Source organism: Sarcophilus harrisii, chromosome 2 (assembly GCF_902635505.1).
Source record: "Sarcophilus harrisii chromosome 2, mSarHar1.11, whole genome shotgun sequence".
Lineage (NCBI taxonomy): Eukaryota > Metazoa > Chordata > Mammalia > Dasyuromorphia > Dasyuridae > Sarcophilus > Sarcophilus harrisii.
Genome location: NC_045427.1, coordinates 651873044 through 651891801, shown reverse-complemented (window position 1 = coordinate 651891801; position 18758 = coordinate 651873044). Strand labels below are relative to the sequence as shown.

The window sequence follows — 18758 nt, the reverse complement described above, 5'->3', positions numbered from 1 at the left end:
ACATGGGCTTCATAACAAAAATTTGAGGGATCTCTAGATTATTTCTAATGGCCCTTGCAGCTCTTAATTCTTAGGATCCTATAGTTTTTCAGCTATATTTGGAGTAGATAATGAATTAAAAAAAAAAAAAAAACAATTAATGCCAAACATTTCTTCTTTCATATTTGTCCTGATTTGGGACAACTCTTTTATTGAGCAATCAACTGATGATTGCTTGTTGCCAATGGCAGACAGAAGGGAAATCAAGACGCAGTTTCAGTTTTGTGTCTGGTGCAGAAATGAGTTGGTTAACCCCCAATGTCCACTTTTCATTTCCTCTTCTATCCTGTCTCCTTATTCTTTCTTTACTGACTTGAATCAGAGGACTGATGGTCTTTCATTGTATCTCCAAACCCTATATTAGAATGTAGTCACTTTCACTCAGTTTTAAGATGAAAATATCAAGGTAAGGAGGTTAGATTCATCAAAATAGAAAAAATAATGGTTCACTAATTTAGTCTCTAAGTGCAATTTAGGTGGAAGAGTGAATAGAGCATCAGGTCTGGATAAGAGGGTCTGAGTTCAAATCTTGCAAGATTTATTAACTGTGTGACTCTGAGTAAGTCACATAATCCTATTTGCCTCAGTTCCCTCACCTGGATAATGATCCAGAGAAAGAAATGGCAAACCCCTTTAGGTTCTTCGCCAAGAACAACACAAATGGGGTCCCAGAGAGTTGGACATGACTGAAAATGATTCAAGAATCAATCAACTCATAAGATTGTTGTGTGAATCAAATGGGATTATACATTTAAAGTGCTTGGCAAACCTTAAAGTGTTATATAAATGCTGCTTAGAATTGTTGTTGTTGTTGTTAATCGTTATATCTCTCACCATTTTGGATTTCCTTTATCCTGTTCTTATCTTGGTGGAACCCATGGCCCACATGCAAAATTAATCCTCCCCCTCTTCAAGTCAGATCTTGCTCTCAGATGCTTGGAGATATATGGAAATTCAGCTGCTCAACCACAGCTGTCTGTTGGCATCTCAACTTGTTTCTGTTTACTCCCCATGGTTTCTCTGCTGCTGTCAATGATCGTAGGTAGAAATTAGACACAGCCAAGAATGTGGAAGCAGACGGGTGACACATTCTTTGTGTATCCTGGGATCAGAAATGGGCCTTGAAGGAGACTTCAGAGGCCATTGGGTCAAAGATCTTATTTTTACAGATGATGACAATGAGGGCCAGGGAAATTCAATTAATTGCCCAAAATCACACAGATCAAAGACTTGTAAACTTAGAGCTGGAGAAGATCTCAAAGGTCTAAAAATGATGAGCTTAGAGTTTGGAAGGAACCTTAAAGGTCAACTTATCTTTTCATAGATGAGACATAGAAACCTTGAGAAGTCAGACCTCCTGCCCAAGATCACAGACATGAGTGGTAGAATTGGGATTTGTATCCAAGTTCTTTGCTCAAATCTAAAACTTTGTGCGCAAAGCTCTCTTTTTACAGTGAAGAAAATGGAGGCCAAGAGAAAATTGAAAAGCAAAGTTTAAGTGCAGGTCTTCTGAGACCAGATTCAATGCTGTCTCCATTATACCATGCTGTGGCTTTAGGATTGATTCTGAGATTGCTGCCCGCCATAGAATCAATCACCACAGGTCACTAAAAGAGGGAGCTCAGTATTCAGAGCATGCTTCTCTATGTATCAGAAATGGAGCTTCTGTGCTTTCCATCAACCATGCCTCAAATCCCTTCATCATTATTGATAGTGGAGATAGGGGGACTGTAGGATCCTGGACTATCTAAACAGGTACCAAAAGGGAGAGCATTCTAAAAGAGCAGAACAGAAGAGTGGAAAGGGACTTGTGAGGTAAAGCTGTAGCAGAATTTCCTCCCTAATACCCTTTACCACTGCTAAAGGACCCCAGAAAGGAGAACTTTCTACCAGTGAAGGTAGCCATTTGGCTTCAGTAGAGTTTATAGAATTAAATAGGAATCTATTCCTTTTCGAGAATCATTCTTATTTAATATTTTCCCCAGTTACACTTAAAACAATTTCTTTACACATTTTTAAAACTTTTTAGTCATGTCGTGAAAGAAAACATACACGAGAGCTTGCTTCGCACATCGGAGTGATAAAAATTGCTGGGAAAATTGGAAACTAATATGGCAGAAACTAGGCATTGATCCATACTTAACGCCGTACACCAAGATAAGGTCAAAATGGGTTCATGACCTAGGCATAAAGAATGAAATTATTAATAAATTAGAGGAACATAGGATAGTTTACTTCTCAGACTCTGTGAAGGGAAGGTCTTTATGACCAAAGCAGAACTAGAGATCATTACTGATCACAAAATAGAAAATTTCGATTATACCAAACTGAAAAGTTTTTGTACAAACAAAACTAATGCAGACAAGATTAGAAGGGAAGCAATAAACTGGGAAAATATTTTTACAGTCAAAGCTTCTGATAAAGGCCTCATTTCCAAAATATATAGAGAATTAACTCTAATTTATAAAAAATCAAGCCATTCTCCAATTGAAAAATGGTCAAAGGATATGAACAGACAATTCTCAGATGAAGAAATTGAAACTATTTCTAGTCATATGAAAAGATGCTCCAAGTCATTATTAATCAGAGAAATGCAAATTAAGACAACTCTAAGATACCACTACACACCTGTCAGATTGGCTAAGATGACAGGAAAAATAATGATGATTGTTGGAGGGATGTGGGAAAACTGGGAATTGATTCATTGTTGGTGGAGTTGTGAACGAATCCAACCATTTTGGAGAGTAGTTTGGAACTATGCTCAAAAAGTTATCAAACTGTGCATACCCTTTGATCCAGCAGTGTTACTACTGGGATTATATCCCAAAGAGATTATAAAGAAGGGAAAGGGACCTGTATGTGCACGAATGTTTGTGGCAACCCTTTTTGTAGTGGCTAGAAACTGGAAACTGAATGGATGTCCATCAGTTGGAGAATGGCTGAATAAATTGTGTTATATGAAAATTATGGAATATTACTGTTCTGTAAGAAATGACCAACAGGATGATTTCAGAAAGACCTGGAGAGACTTACATGATCTGATGCTGAGTGAAATGAGCAGGACCAGGAGATCATTATATACTTCAACAACAATACTAGATGATGACCAGTTCTGATGGATCAGGCCATCCTCAGCAACGAGATCAACCAAATCATTTCTAATGGAGCAGTAATGAACTGAACTAGCTATACCCAGAAAAAGAACTCTGGGAGATGACTAAAAACCATTACATTGAATTCCCAATCCCTATATTTATGCACACCTGCATTTTTGATTTCCTTCGCAGGCTAATTGTACAGTGGTTCAGAGTCTGATTCTTTTTGTACAGCAAGGTGGTGTTTTGGTCATGTATACTTATTGTGTATCTAAGTTATATTTTGATATATTTAACATCTACTGGTCATCCTGCCATTTAGGGGAGGGGGTGGGGGGGGTAAGAGGTGAAAGGTTGGAACAAGAGGTTTGGCAATTGTTAATGCTGTAAAGTTACCCATGTATATATCCTGTAAATAAAAGGCTATTAAATAAAAATAAAATAAAATAAAATAAATAAATTAATTAATTAAAAAAAAAAGAAAGAAAACATACATCTCTCACTCTAATTAAAAAAAAAACTCAAGAAAAATAAAGTCAAAGAGTGAGAGAGGAAAAGAGAGACAGAGACAAACAGAGAGACAGAAAAACACAGAGAGAGACACAGAGACAGACAGAAAATGCTTCAGTTTGTATTCAGATACAATTTTCATGATAAGTGCTTCAGAGTAGTCATGGATCATGGTGCTGCTGAGAATAGGAAAGTCATTTAAAGCTGGTCATCCCAGAGCATTGCTTATTACTTTGTATATAGTACCTTTCACTTTGCTTGAGTTCATGGAGGACTTTTCAGGTTTTTTCTGAAAGCATCTTGCTTATCATTTCCCACATAACAACAATATTCCATCACAATCACATACCACAATTCATTCAGCCATTTCCTAATTTATGGACATCCCCTCAACTTAGAAAGCTATTCTTAACATGACATTCCTAACATAGATTTGTATGTGTTTTAATGCTTAAATGGGAGTTTTTTTAAATAAGAACAGATTCGAACAGATTCATTAATCCTGAATCATTCCAGCGTTAACCATTCTCTAGTCAAAGAAGCTAGATCAATGATGAGTTGTTTTTGTTTTCTAATCAAATTTTATTCTTCTAATTAGATCTACTATCTCAGTCAACCAAATTTATTGTTTATTATATGCCAGACACTACTGAACACTGGAATACAAAGAAATGTTAAAAACAAAATAATCTCTGCTCTCAAGAAGCACAATCTAATGGAAAAACCAAGATGGAAACAATTATACAAACAAGTTGGGGAGAAAATAGGTTGAATATAAGCCCAGAGGGGAGGTACAAGAGAAAAGGAGGTCAGCCAAAGTTTCTTATAGAAGATAGAATTGAAGCCCATGACTTAGAAGAAGCCAAGGATCTGGAAGCAGAGATGATGAGAGAGAGTCCCCCCAGGAGCCACTCTTGAAATCAGGAGATGGAGTATCTTGTTTGAGGAACAGGAAGGAAGCCATGTGGAATTGTCTTGGTATATTGTCTTTATGAGAATAGCTAAGTCATCCATGGTTGAATGTTATATTGTTGCTAGTACTGTATACATTGTTTTCCTGGTTCTGCTCACTTCACTTTGCATCAGTTTGTGTCATTCTCAGTCTTTCCGAGAATATCCTACCAGTCATTTCTTACAACACAATAATATTCCATCACAATCCTATGCCACAATTTGTCCAACCATTCCCAATTGAAGAGCATCTTCTCAATTTCTAATTCTTTTTGACCATGAAAAGAACTGCTAGAAATATTTTTGTAAATACAGGTCCTTTCCCTTTTTGGATCTCTTTGGGATACAGACCTAATAAAATATTCTGGGATCAAAGAGTATACATTTTTATAGTACTTTGGCATAGTTCCATATAACTCTGCAGAATGAATGGATGGTCCACAACTCCATCAGCAGTACGTTAGTATCCCAATTTCCCCACATCCCCTTGTCATTTTCCTTTTCCGTTATATTAACAAATCTGATACGTATGAAGCAGTACCTCAAAATTGTTTCAATTTAAATTTTTCTAATCAATAGAACATTTTTCATAAAACTACATATAATTTTTATTTCTTTATAGGAAAACTGCCCATATTTTTGGCTATTTATCAATAAAATATAATTTATATTCTTATAAGTTGACCCACTTCTCTCTATATATTTGACAAATGAGGCCTTTTTAATTTTTTTAATAGCTTTTATTTACAGGATATATGCATATATGCATGGGTAACTTTAGAGCATTAACAATTGCCAAACCTCTTGTTCCAATTTTTTACCTCTTACCTCCCCACCCCCTCCCCAGATGGCAGGATGACCAGTAGATGTTAAATATATTAAAATATAAATTAGATACACAATAAGTATACATGATCAAAACGTTATTTTGCTGTACAAAAAGAATCAGACTCTGAAATAGTGTACAATTAGCTTGTGAAGGAAATCAAAAATGCAGGTGTGCATAAATATAGGGATTGGGAATTCAATGTAATAGTTTTTAGTTATCTCCCAAAGTTCTTTCTCTGGGCGTAGCTGGTTTAGTTCATTACTGCTCCATTGGAAATGATTTGGTTGATCTCGTTGCTGAGGATGGCCTGGTCCATCAGAACTGGTCATCATATAGTATTGTTGTTGAAGTATATAAGGATCTCCTGGTCCTGCTCATTTCACTCAGCATCAGTTCATGTAAGTCTCTCCAGGCCTTTCTGAAATCATCCTGTTGGTCATTTCTTACAGAACAGTAATATTCCATAATATTCATATACCACAATTTATTCAGCCATTCTCCAACTGATGGACATCCATTCAGTTTCCAGTTTTTAGCCACTACAAAAAGGGCTGCCACAAACATTCGTGCACATACAGGTCCCTTTCCCTTCTTTATAATCTCTTTGGGATATAATCCAGTAGTAACACTGCTGGATCAAAGGGTATGCACAGTTTGATAACTTTTTGAGCATAGTTCCAAACTACTCTCCAAAATGGTTGGATTCATTCACAACTCCACCAACAATGCATCAATGTCCCAGTTTTCCCACATCCCCTCCAACAATCATCATTAATTTTTCCTGTCATCTTAGCCAATCTGACAGGTGTGTAGTGGTATCTTAGAGTTGTCTTAATTTGCATTTCTCTGATTAATAATGACTTGGAGCATCTTTTCATATGACTAGAAATAGTTTCAATTTCTTCATCTGAGAATTGTCTGTTCATATCCTTTGACCATTTTTCAATTGGAGAATGGCTTGATTTTTTATAAATTAGAGTTAATTCTCTATATATTTTGGAAATGAGGCCTTTTTTTAGAGAACCTCATAATAAAACATTTTTTCACAATTATATTTGATGATTGTATATTTTTCTCCATCCTAATTTTTCTTATTTATCCTTCTCTCTTCTTTCATCCTGTCCCTCCTCAAAAATGTTTTACTTCTGACCACCATCTACCACAATCTGCCCTCCTTTCTATTAGTCCTACCCTGTTCTCTTCTTTCCTTCCCCTCCTATTTCCCTGTAGGGTAAGATAGATTTTTTTAACAGTTGGATATAAAAAATTTCCTTTTTGAGCCAATTACAATGTATTGTCTGCCATCACCATCCTTAATGCCCTTTACCATGAAAACTCTTTTGTGTCTCTTTTATGTGAGATAATTTTTCCCATTCTAAATTTCCCTTTCCTCCTGTCTCAGTGCATCCCTTGTTTTTGTTTTTAGATTTCATACCATCATAGTCAATTTTTCCCATGCTTTCTATGTAGAATCCTCCTAATAATGATAAAGTTCTTTAGAGTTTTAAGTATCATCTTGCCATGTAGGAATATTTTCTTGAGTTTTGTAATTCAAAATCTTTGTTGTTGTTGTTTAGCTCTGGCCTTTTCACCCAGGAATGCTTAAATTCTCTATTTCATTACATATCTATTTTTTTATTCTGAAAGACTGTACTGAATTTTTCTAGCATTTCTACAATTCTTGATTGTAAGCCTCTTTTCTTTGCCCTCCAGAATATAATATTCCAAGCTCCTCATCCTTTAATGTAGAAGCTCCTAAATCTTGTGTGATCCTGCTGTGGTTACATGATATTTGCATTGTTACTGACTGCTTACAATATTTTCTCTTTGACCTGGCAGCTCTGAAATTTTATTGTAGTATTTCTAGGAGATTTCATTTGGGGACTTACTTAGGAGATAAATGACAGAATCTTTCAATTGCTATTTTTCTCTCTTGTTCTAAGATATAAGGGCAGTTTTCCTGGACAATTTTTTGAAAGATGATGTCTAGACCTTTTTTTTTAATCACAGTCTTCAGATAGTCCAATAATTCTTAAATTATACTCCCTGGTTTAATTTTCTGGGCCAATTGCTTTTTGCAATGACCTTTTTCATATTTTCTTAAATTTTTTTATTGTGTTGATTTTTTTCATTGTTTCTTGCTGTCTCGTGGAGTCATTAGATTTTGCTTGCTCAATTCTAATTTTCAAGGAATTATTTTCTTCAGTAATCTTTTGTATTTTCTTTTCCATTTGGCCAATTCTGCTTTTTGAGAATTCTGCTCCTACATAAATTTTTGTACATTGTTTTCCATTTGGCCACTTCTGTAGCATTACACTCATTTCTATTTAAATTTTTCTTCTATCTTTTATTTGATTTTTAAAATCTTTTTTTTTTTTTTTGGCTCTTCCAGGAATTCTTTTGATGTCTTAGACTAATTCACATTTTTCTTTGAGACTTCATCAGACCTTTACTTCAGAGAGATCACTTTGGCATTTGAGTGTAGCTGAGATTATAGAGGAGAGAGACCGTAGACTGGAAAATCAACTAAGAGGCTATTACAATATTTCCAGTTAAGAAATGACATGGGCCTTAGCTACAGTGATGATATATGAGTAGAGAGAAGGGGTTTTATAGGAGAAACAAAATAGAAAAAAGGGAAGAAAATTGTAAAGTTCTGGTTTGCTTTCTGGAGGTCTTTGGACCACCCTTCATCTCAGCTGAGTAATCACCATGAGAATAGCCAGAGATAAAGTCCAAAAGTCTTTATTATCTCCTTCACAGTCTGTCTCCTTGCCTGGGGCTTTCTGGAGCCTTTCAGATAGTCCTTGGTCTCAGTGGGGGAATGCAGGAGGACAGGCCAGCCTCCATGAGGCTGATGAAGATGGAATTTCTCTCCTTGGCTCCAAGACCTTGAACTCCAGCCTCCAGTCCTCTGTCTTCTCCGAGTCTGACTCTGAATTCCCCTCTAGGTCTGACTCTGACCTCTTAAATACCCTATAACAATTAAATCCATTCATCATATTGAGTATAAGCCAATCATTATATCACTAGGGAACCATTATTTGTTGTAGGCTTAAATCAATCATACTGAACTTAGAGAACTATTAATCACCAGGCTAAGCTAGATAACCATTGTCTTATCAATTCCATTGAGTTAAACCATGGAGGAATCCTTGTTTCAAGTACAGAGTTCTGGCCCATTACAGGAAATAAATATTTATTTAATGCTTATTAGGTGCCAGGCTACACACACACACATACACAAATCACAAATATTATCTCATCTGATCCTCACATCCCATCACCCCATTTTACAACTGAAGAAAGTGAAACAGATAAAGGTTATATTACTTGCCCAGGATCATATAGCTAGGAAGTAGTTAACTTCCTTACTCCAAGACCAATCCACTGTCTATATTCAGTGACTTGGAGAGATCTTCTTAATATCTGTTGCATTCACTTCCTTAAATGGTTGAAACCAGAGAAGAAATAGAGGTGAAAACAAGAGATATTAGAAAAACAAAATTAACAGACGTTCTCAATAGAGACTTGCTCAAGACCATATAGATCATTAACATTAGAAGTATAATTCAAACCCAAATCCAACTCTCTTTCCTCTGGGCCATAGCTATCCTTGGAAATGACTCAGACTAACTTTACAATGTTACTTGGGGATTATTCAGCAATTCCAAGAACTTGGTCAAGTCCATAGCCCTTTCTGAGCCTTGGTATTCTTATCTCAGGCAGAAGCATCCCTGAACCTCATCAAAATCCTATGAGCTAGAGAGAATAAAGACTCTCATTCCCTTCTAAGAAGTGGAAAAACTGAGACACTGAGAAATTAAATAACTCTTCAAGGCCATAGAGCCTTCAACTAGCAAAGCTAGAAGTAGAACACATGGTTTTTGGGAGACAGTGTGGTATAGTGGATAAAACATTGTCCTTTAACTGAAGAAGACTTGAATTCATATCCTAGTAAACAACTGTATTACCCTGAGCAAGTCATTTAACAGCTCTCAGCTTTCATTTCATTATCTGTAAAATGAAAAGAACAAGAGTGTTTATCTTCCAATACAATTTGTAAAATGTTTTGAGAACACTAAAGCTCCATGTAAGTGTTTTCTATAATTACATTGAATAATAGTATCCCCATTTCAGGTGTCTATGGGATAGAGTCACATCTTTTGTGATGTAAGGAGCTTGGGCTCAGTGATCTGCTAAGTCTCTTCTAGCTTTGAAATTTAATCCACTAATGGATCTCTGCTTGGTCTTTGGTAGTGTTTTGTGAAGGATTTCAGTCAAGAACATTCAGGACTAATTTGGGTGTTAAATTCTTGGACCCCAGGGCTCTAAGCATTGCCCAGCCTTATATATACAGATTTCTCCTCTTCCCTTCACTTTGAACCATACAGATCTACCCTGAGGCAGCTGTAGAATCGGCATTTCAGAGGCTCAAGGGCCAGAGACTTCAACTCACACCTGACCCAGAAGCTTCTTCATTAGCAAATGGGTATCCAGTCTCCCCTGGGACACCTCCAGGAAGGAGACCCTCACTATGTTCCCAAGTAGTCCACTTTGGGGTGAATGAAAAGGAATTTATTAAGCTCTTCCTAAACATGTCCAAAGGTCAAATTACTTGGAAGTGTTCACTTTCCCTAATCATGTGGTGGGGCACGATCCATCACAGACAGAAAGAGTCCCACAAGTTGCTGTAACAGCCTTGGTTTTCTAGGTGACTTTCCCTAGACTAACTCAACAACCCACCAAACTATATCTTCCCATAGATCTGAGATGAGCCTCAATAGATTGGGAACAAAATTAGGTGCAGCTGAGTTATAAATAGCAGAGGCAGGATTTGAACCCAAGTTTTATGGATTTCTACTCCACTGCTGTATCCATTTGCTCATATTTTTAATCTAATGATGTTGCTTACAGGATAGACTTTTGAAGTGTGTGTGTGTTGTGTGTGTGTGTGTGTGTGTGTGTGTGTTTTGAAACACATTTATCAAATGGATTTAAGAATGAATGTAAACCAATTGTAGCCCTTTCTTCCATCATTTTCAATCTTATATTTTAAACACACTCATACATACATACACACACACACACACACTTTGTAATATTTAGGCTTTCGTGCCTTTCATATCCATACCATTGACTGCTTTATCCACATCTCTATGGCTTCGAGCCCCATCAGCAGCTAAGACTCAACAAGAGCCACATTATTAGAGTTGGAGTAGTCATAAAAGAAACTGTAATTGGCCACATTTTGGAGAAGAGCCCCTTGGTTTCCCCTGGATCACTCATTTTCTTTTTTTTCTTGTTTGTTTCAGACAGATTCCAAATGTGGAGCCTTCCAGTCATTACTTTTTGGATGCTTCTTACTGGAATACACAATGGTGACAGCTTGAAAAACAGAGTCCCCAAGAATCCAGAAGCTAAAATGAATCTTGTAAGCCATGCTCCTGGGGAATGTCCATTAGCCTGCACTGAATCTGGGCTGCTGTGAAGACAAGGAGTTTCCAGGGGGGATCCACAATTTGAAACTCACTGAGACCCTAAATATCACCATAACTGTGAATGGTTAGAACCTAAGACAGGCTAGGGAATGACCTTGTCCTTAGGATGTGATTTCATTCCAGATCTGACATTCATCGTGATCTTGGACAAGCCATTACGTTTGACCAGATACCTTATCTATTTTTGTTATTGTTTAGTCATTTTCAGTTGTGTGTGACTATCCATGACCCCATTTGGGTTTTCTTGGCAATGATACTAGAGTATCATTATGGCCATTTTCTTCTCCATATCATTTTACAGAAAAAAACAAAAAACATGATTAAGTGATTTGCCCAAGGTCACATAGCTAGTAAGTGTCCAAGGCCAGATTTGAACTCATGAAGATAAGTCTTCCTGCCTCCAGGCCCAGCACTCTATCCATTGCAGTGCCCCCTAGCTGCCCTAATTTTTTCTGTAAAGAGTAATATTATTCATTTTACTTGGGCCTCATAAACATGGGAAGCATTCTTATTTTCTTAGGTATGGTATCTTATTATTTTAGATCCCTAAGATAATTGTCTTATGTATCTTCTGTTATTCCTCTTCTAGGACCTTCAAGTCTCTAAAAATGCCCTCCTGGAGTATACTTTTCTCCTCTCTCACCCAGTGCTACCCACCTCTTCCCTTGTTTCTTGTACCTCCAGTGAACAAAGAACATCTGAAGCTCATAGTTGCACACTCATGTTCCATATAGAATCCATAGATCATGAACATAGCAACACTGACAGGCATCCATGGGTTGAACTAAGTACGCACAATCCACCAGACCAATAAAAATGTCTTCTTTCCACATAGAGCCAGATTATTTCTTACTGGGGCTACTCCAATGAACGATATGATGTCGTGACTAAAGATGGTTATATTCTGGACCTTTACAGGATTCCTTGTGGGAAAGAGTGTTTTGGAACAGGTAAGAGCAGAAGGAAGTACTTGGAAGGAAGTCTGTAGGGGAATCACTCAGGGATTTATGCTGGGCCGGGTGCCAAATGCATCAGTGACTTGAATGAAAGTACAAAGAAAGCTACTTGGCAGTAATAAGAAAGTCAAAATCCCAAAAGGTCTTGATGAGCTAGCACTTTGTGCTAATCCTAACCAAATGAAATAAACCAAGATAAATATAAAGTCCTGTTTGGGTTCAATGGGTAGCATGGTCAATGTGGAAATATGTTTAGAAGAATTGCTTATATTTAACACATATTGGATTACTTGCTGTCTAGGAGAGGGTGAGGGGGGAAGAGAGGGAGAAAATTTTGAAACACAAAGTTTTGAAAGGGTGAATATTGAAAACGATCTTTGCATGTATTTTGAGAAATAAAAGCCATTATTATTTTAAGAAAAACATCCCTCTCAAAGGTGAAGATGAGAAGGCTATGGGTGTACTGAAGTCCATTTATAAAAGTATCAGATTGCACCCCAACCTAATATGCCGACCTGTGATCTGACGGTCAAAAACCAATTGGTCTGTCAAGCTAAATTCAAGAGAGAGGCAGAGGGTTCAGGACTGGGGAATAGGGGGTGTTAGACCTGATATTCTTCGCCTTGGCGATGCCATATCTAGGAAGTAGGTCTTGTTCTAGATACTGGCTCATTTGAAACATTGAGAACACCAGGAAGAGCTAAAACCAGGATGAGGAAGAAATCTCAAATTTACATGGGACTAATTGAAGGAACTTGGCAATGGGTAAGAGAAGGTGTAGGGGAGACATGGCAACTGGGCTCAATATGAAAAGGGAGGCCACGTGAAGGAGAGATTTGATTTATGCTGTTTGGTCCTCAAGGGAAGAATGGGGAGCAATGGGTGGAGACAAATTTGGGTTCTAGGTCAGAGAAATTTCCCAATGTGAAGTGCTGTCTAAAAGTGGAATGGACTTGGAAGGGAATGGATTCCTTTCTCACTTGAGCTCTTTAAGCAAAAGCTAACAGCCTTCCTTGAATGAATAAATGCAAAGGTATTCATTAAGGATCTACTCTGTGAGGTGTTACTGGTCCCAGAGACACAAAAAACTAGATGGAGGTGGTGACAAAGTAAGGGGCTTGGGATTGAGGAATCACAAGGATGGTGAATGGAACCATAAGATGGTTGATTGTCACCCTTCCTAGAAACAATGGTAGTGTTAGTTGATTTACTGTTTCTAGAACAAGAGATAGAAGATGGATGGTGATTGTGAGAGGGATTCCTGAGGAATCAGTTTTGAGGAGATCCTTGGAGGTGATCTGGAACTTGGTCAGGTGACTCTGTTCCTCTTCTTTTGCACAGCTCCCCATCGTCCCGTCGTGTATTTGCAACATGGTTTGTCTGCCTCTGCTTTTAATTGGATTGGCAACCTACCCTCAAACAGCCTGGCCTATATGCTGGCAGATGCTGGCTGCGACGTGTGGATGGGGAACAGCCGGGGCAGCACCTGGTCTCGGAGACACGTGTCCTTGTCTCCCAACTCAGAAGAGTTCTGGGCTTTCAGGTAGCAAGGCAATAACTCCCAGTCTTTGATTTTCCTCCAAGGATGGCCAAATTCGGGTTGCACTCCTTTCCTGTGAAAGAATGTTTCCCAAATACCTGGAGTCCTGTGGGACAACTTTAGATTTGGAGGTTGGGTCTGAGCTTGGCTTCTGATACTCAGAAGTGATCTTAGATTAGTCCTTTCTGTAAAAACATGGAATCTTTTTTTTAAGATTTAATTTATACTTTATTTTATTATTTTATTATTATTATAGTAACTTTTTATTGACAGAATCCATGCCAGGGTAATTTTTTTACAACATTATCCCTTGCACTCACTTCTGTTCCAATTTTTCCCTCCCACCCTCCACCCCCTCCCCTCGATGGCAAGCAGTCCTATATATGTTGAATATGTCCTAGTATATCCTAGATACAATGTATGTGTGCAGATCCAAACAGTTTTCTTGTTGCACAGGGAGAATTGGATTCAGAAGGTAGAAGTAACCCGGGAAGAAAAACAAAAATGCAAACAGTTTACATTCATTTCCCAGTGTTTTTTCTTTGGGTGTAGCTGCTTCTGTCCATCATTGATCAATTGAAACTGAATTAGGTCTCTTTGTCAAAGAAATCCACTTCCATCAGAATACATCTTCATACAGTATCGTTGTTGACGTATATAATGATCTCTTGGTTCTGCTCATTTCACTTAGCATCAGTTCATGTAATTCTCTCCAAGCTTCTCTGTATTCATCTTGCTGGTCATTTCTTACAGAACAATAATATTCCATAACATTCATATACCACAATTTACCCAACCATTCTCCAATTGATGGGCGTCCACTCAGTTTCCAGCTTCTGGCCACTACAAACAGGGCTGCCACAAACATTTTGGCACATACTGGTCCCTTTCCCTTCTTTAGTATCTCCTTGGGGTATAAGCCCAGTAGAAACACTGCTGGATCAAAGGGTATGCACAGTTTGATAACTTTTTGGGCATAATTCCAGATTGCTCTCCAGAATGGTTGGATTCATTCACAGCTCTACCAACAATGTATCAGTGTCCCAGTTTTCCCACATCCCCTCCAACAATCATCATTATTTTTTCCTGTCATCTTAGCCAATCTGACAGGTGTGTAGTGGTATCTCAGAGTTGTCTTAATTTGCATTTCTCTGGTTAATAATGATTTGGAACACTCTTTCATATGAGTGGTAATGATTTCAATTTCATCATCTGAAAATTGTCTGTTCATATCCTTTGACCATTTATCAATTGGAGAATGGCTTGAAAACATGGGATCTTTATGTATGTGTGTATATGTGTGTGTATATAAGCATACACACAGTACACACACACACACACACACACACACACATACACACACATATGTGTATATATTCTTTAAAGCCTTTTCTGGTTCTTATTTATATGAACTCTACTCCCTTACTGAAATCAGAAAACAAAGAAATCATTATGCTCCTTTTGTCATCCCAGGTTCTCATTATTAATTAGTATCTGGGAGTCACAGCCTCTACAACAAAAGACGAGAAAAGAAAGATGAGGAGTTAGCAAAGACTTTACTGGTTAAGGGATCACTGGTGGCTGTGGAGAGAGAGTTTCAATTGAATGATGAGGTCACTGCTACACACATACACACACACACACACCCTTCTTCTCCAGGATGAACTCAAGATTCATGGATTGAGAAGTAAGTAATGGGATCAGGAAATGGAGTTGAACACAGACAATCTTTTTTGGTGCTTTGACTGGGAAGGGGGAAAAGAAGTAAGACAGTAAGTTGAGGAAATGGTAGGGTTAGGTGAATACTTGGGGAGGAGAGACACACACACAGACACACACACCCAGGCTAGCCACAGATTCTTTTTTTCCCTGAGGCAATAGGGTTAAAGTGCTTCCCAGGGTCACACAGCCAGGAAGTGTTAAGTGTCTGAGACTAGATTTGAACTCAGGTCCTCCTGACTTCAGGACCAGTGCTCTATCCACTGCACCACCCAGCTGCCCCAAGTCACTGATTCTTAAAAGGTCTGCCAGGATTTAGTTTATGCTAAGGCTTCTTTTACCTATTAGGCCACACAGCCAGATAATCCATCACATGTAAGGGAGCAAATGAGTATGTCAGGGGGTGAGCACAGGGACCCTCTTCCTGGACCCCTTCCTCCCACCACACAGAGGACCATGTCTTGTTGAAGGCTTAGCTTCACTGGGAGATGCAGCTTTTGCTGGAGGTCCTGTGTCTGGGCTCCCCAACAGAACAATTCACATGCTAATTATCTCCAAAAGAAAAGCACCAAACTCTTTGTGTTTGGATCAACTTTGCCAGTGACTTTGGGCTCTCAAAGGCAGGAACAGGGGAGAACCAGGAGGGTACATCTGCCCTCCAAGGAGCAGCTTAGCTGGGCTCAGGGCCTCCTCACCCGGACCACTTGTTCTCAAAAGTTTGGAGTTAACCATGTCAACCATCTCCTAAGAACAGGGAATCTGTCTCCATGGAAAGGGCTCATAGGCTCACAGTGATGTGAGTCTGTCTGTAAATATTCATTGGTTGTTGTTATTGTTGTTTTCTGAGGCAGTTAGGATTAAGTGACTTGTCCAGCCAGGGTCCTACAATCAGTAAGTGTCGAGTGACTGAGATTGGATTTGAATTCAGGTCCTCCTGACTCCAGAGCTGCACCATCCAGATGCCCCCATCTTCATCATTTAGAAGCAGACATCATAGCCAGAATGCACATCTAGTTTTATTTCTCTCTTTATTTGGCAGTTTTGATGAAATGGCTAACTACGACCTCCCTGCCACAATTGATTTTATTGTGAAGAAAACCAGGCAGAAGGAACTGTATTTCCTGGGCCATTCCCAGGGTACCACCATTGGTACGTGCAGGCTGATGGGGGTGGGAGGGCATTGTGTGGCAGCCAGCCTGTCTCCTCTCTGGGCAATCTCCTCTTGGGGTTTGAAACCATTAGGGGCTAGTGATACTGGACAGAATCCCCAAAAATAAGTTAAGGAGGCCCAGCTGGAACCTGCTCCAGCATCTGATGTAGAAATTGTAGATTAAGCCTAAAGCATTTGCAATCATTTCAGAAGATGCACATTCTAAATGTATTAAGGACAATAGGTGGGGCAGTTACCCACCCACTCACACTTACTTTTGAACCTGATGCTTTCAATGTGTACACATTGAGCCTGTCAACATCAACTCTCCAAATTAAACATTTATTAAACAAGAATAATCATAGCATGGCAGGGATTCAGCAATACTGGGACTGTCATCCTGAATGTTGGTGGTCTTTGTTAGGATACAACGTGCCTTATGGTGCTGGCTCCCCTTGGAGGAGTTCTTGGTACTCCTGCTGGATGAAGCCCCTTCTTGGTTGCTCTCAGGCTGTGGAAGGGGCAATTAAGCCTTTTTCATAAAGCACAGAATTGTATTCTTTTAGTGAAAAAGTAGCCTTGAGCTTAGATTTTGAATAGGAATATCAGTGACCAGGAGTTCCCTTAAGACTGAGACCTGCAAAACTTTTCAGATCTCTCTGACGCTGAAAGCATTCTTCTCTCAGTCAACAAGCTGTTAAGAGCCTACTATGTGTTAGACATTATGCTAAGTGCTGGGGTTACAAAGAAAGGCAACAGGCAGTTTTGGATCCTGGAAGAGACAACATGCAAAATAAATAAATAAATAAAGCCCAATCCAACAACTATGACTGGGACATCATAGACAGGATAAAATGGAAATAATAAATAGAGGGAAGCACTGTCATTAAGTGCAAAAAGAGAGAACTTGAAGGAAGCTGGGAAGCCTACATGAGGAAGAAGAAAGATCTAATCATGGGGGACAGTCAGCACAAATGCTTGACTTGTCAGGCTAGAGAAGACACTAAAGAGAAATATAGACAAGTCCAACCAGCTCTTCATACAGCAGGAGATTTCTGGTTTCTCCAATAAGCTCCCAGAAGCTATCAAGCTCTCCTCCAATCAGAACAGTTCCAAGATTCCAGATATTGGTCCACAGCAGATTCTCAAATTGTAGATGGTGGGAGAAAAAAAAAGGCAGACAACCCAGTGAGCTCTTCATTTCTACTTTCTCCAATTAACTTCGATCATTGCTACAGAATCAGATCTCTGTCAGAGACAAGCGCTCTTATCTTCTGGTTCTCTTTCTCTGTGCTTCTTTCTGGTCTATACAGATCACTGTTATCTCTTTTTCTTCTCATTTTTCTGATTCCATCTCAATTGACTTGTGAGAACTTGAATCAGAGCTTCCTCATGAATTGTAATTCATCTCCAACTTAGATTGAGTCCGTAGTCCTGCTTGTTACAACACTAACCAACAGTCTACGAGTTGTTCACATTCCCCAACGAGTTTTATAATTTAAAGTTTCTAAATTATATCTTTCAAAACCCTGAAAACAGACTCATGTGAACCAGTGACCAGAAAAATGCATTATTGTCTATCTGGACCTCAGTCAGTACTCTTTCCATGAATGGCTGTCAAACAGGTTTTCTCATTATATTTATCTAAACAGCTGTTTTCTCTTGGGTCCTCAGAACTAGGTCAAAATGTGGTGCTCACCCCAATGTCCTTTTTCTTCCCTTTAAGCAAACAAGAGGACTGGTTAGGAAAAAGGACTAGTTGAAGGCATTTGGAGGTTGAATTTGAAGATGAGAATTAGGAAGTACAGGATGGTTGTCAGTCAGCCAGTCAACAAGTACTTATTGAAGGCCTCTTATATGGCACATGATGCTAAATGCACGGGATTCAAAGAAAGTAATATTGGAAGGGTTGTCACATGGAAGGGGATTAGATTTATTCTTCTTTGTCCTGGAAGAGAAACTCACAGAAAGACAGATTTTGGTTTGATATAAGGCAATTCTTCCTAAAATTGTGAACTCCCCAATGGGCTGCATCAGGCCACAGAGACTTCCCTTCACTAGAGGTCTTCAAATAAAAGGTCACATGACTACTTGGCAGATATAAAACAGAAAGAATTCTTATCCATATATAGATTGGATAAGGGGGCCTCTGAGATCCCATCCACCTCTGAGGTACCTACAAGAGCCATATTGGATTAATTGTTCTTTACCAGGTAGACCCTCACCAATTTCTCCTGGGCTCAATATATCTGGGATTGTCTCAGTGTAACTAATAATTTTGCAAGTTGATCCCTTTCCCTAAGCTGAATTGGGGCCATTTCTCTAATATAATAGATTTTATTTGAACAGATGGAGCTAATTAAACATTTTTATCAGGTTGAAGCAATTTTAATAATTTAAAAAATTGTTTCAACCTGATAAAAATAGGTTCCTAAAATGTTGATTCCAAAGCCACAAATGAGCAGCAA

At 38.6% G+C, this 18758-nt stretch overlaps 1 protein-coding gene across 1 annotated transcript in view; it reads left to right on the top strand.

Moving 5' to 3' along the window:
- Positions 1 to 18758, top strand: part of LOC100925663 (lipase member K-like) — a 43703-nt gene that overhangs the window by 12315 nt on the left and 12630 nt on the right. The window contains exons 2-5 of the mRNA XM_031949389.1: positions 10740 to 10858; positions 11761 to 11875; positions 13223 to 13424; positions 16180 to 16289. Coding sequence (XP_031805249.1) covers positions 10740 to 10858; positions 11761 to 11875; positions 13223 to 13424; positions 16180 to 16289 — 546 coding nt within the window. The remainder of the gene's footprint in view (positions 1 to 10739; positions 10859 to 11760; positions 11876 to 13222; positions 13425 to 16179; positions 16290 to 18758) is intronic.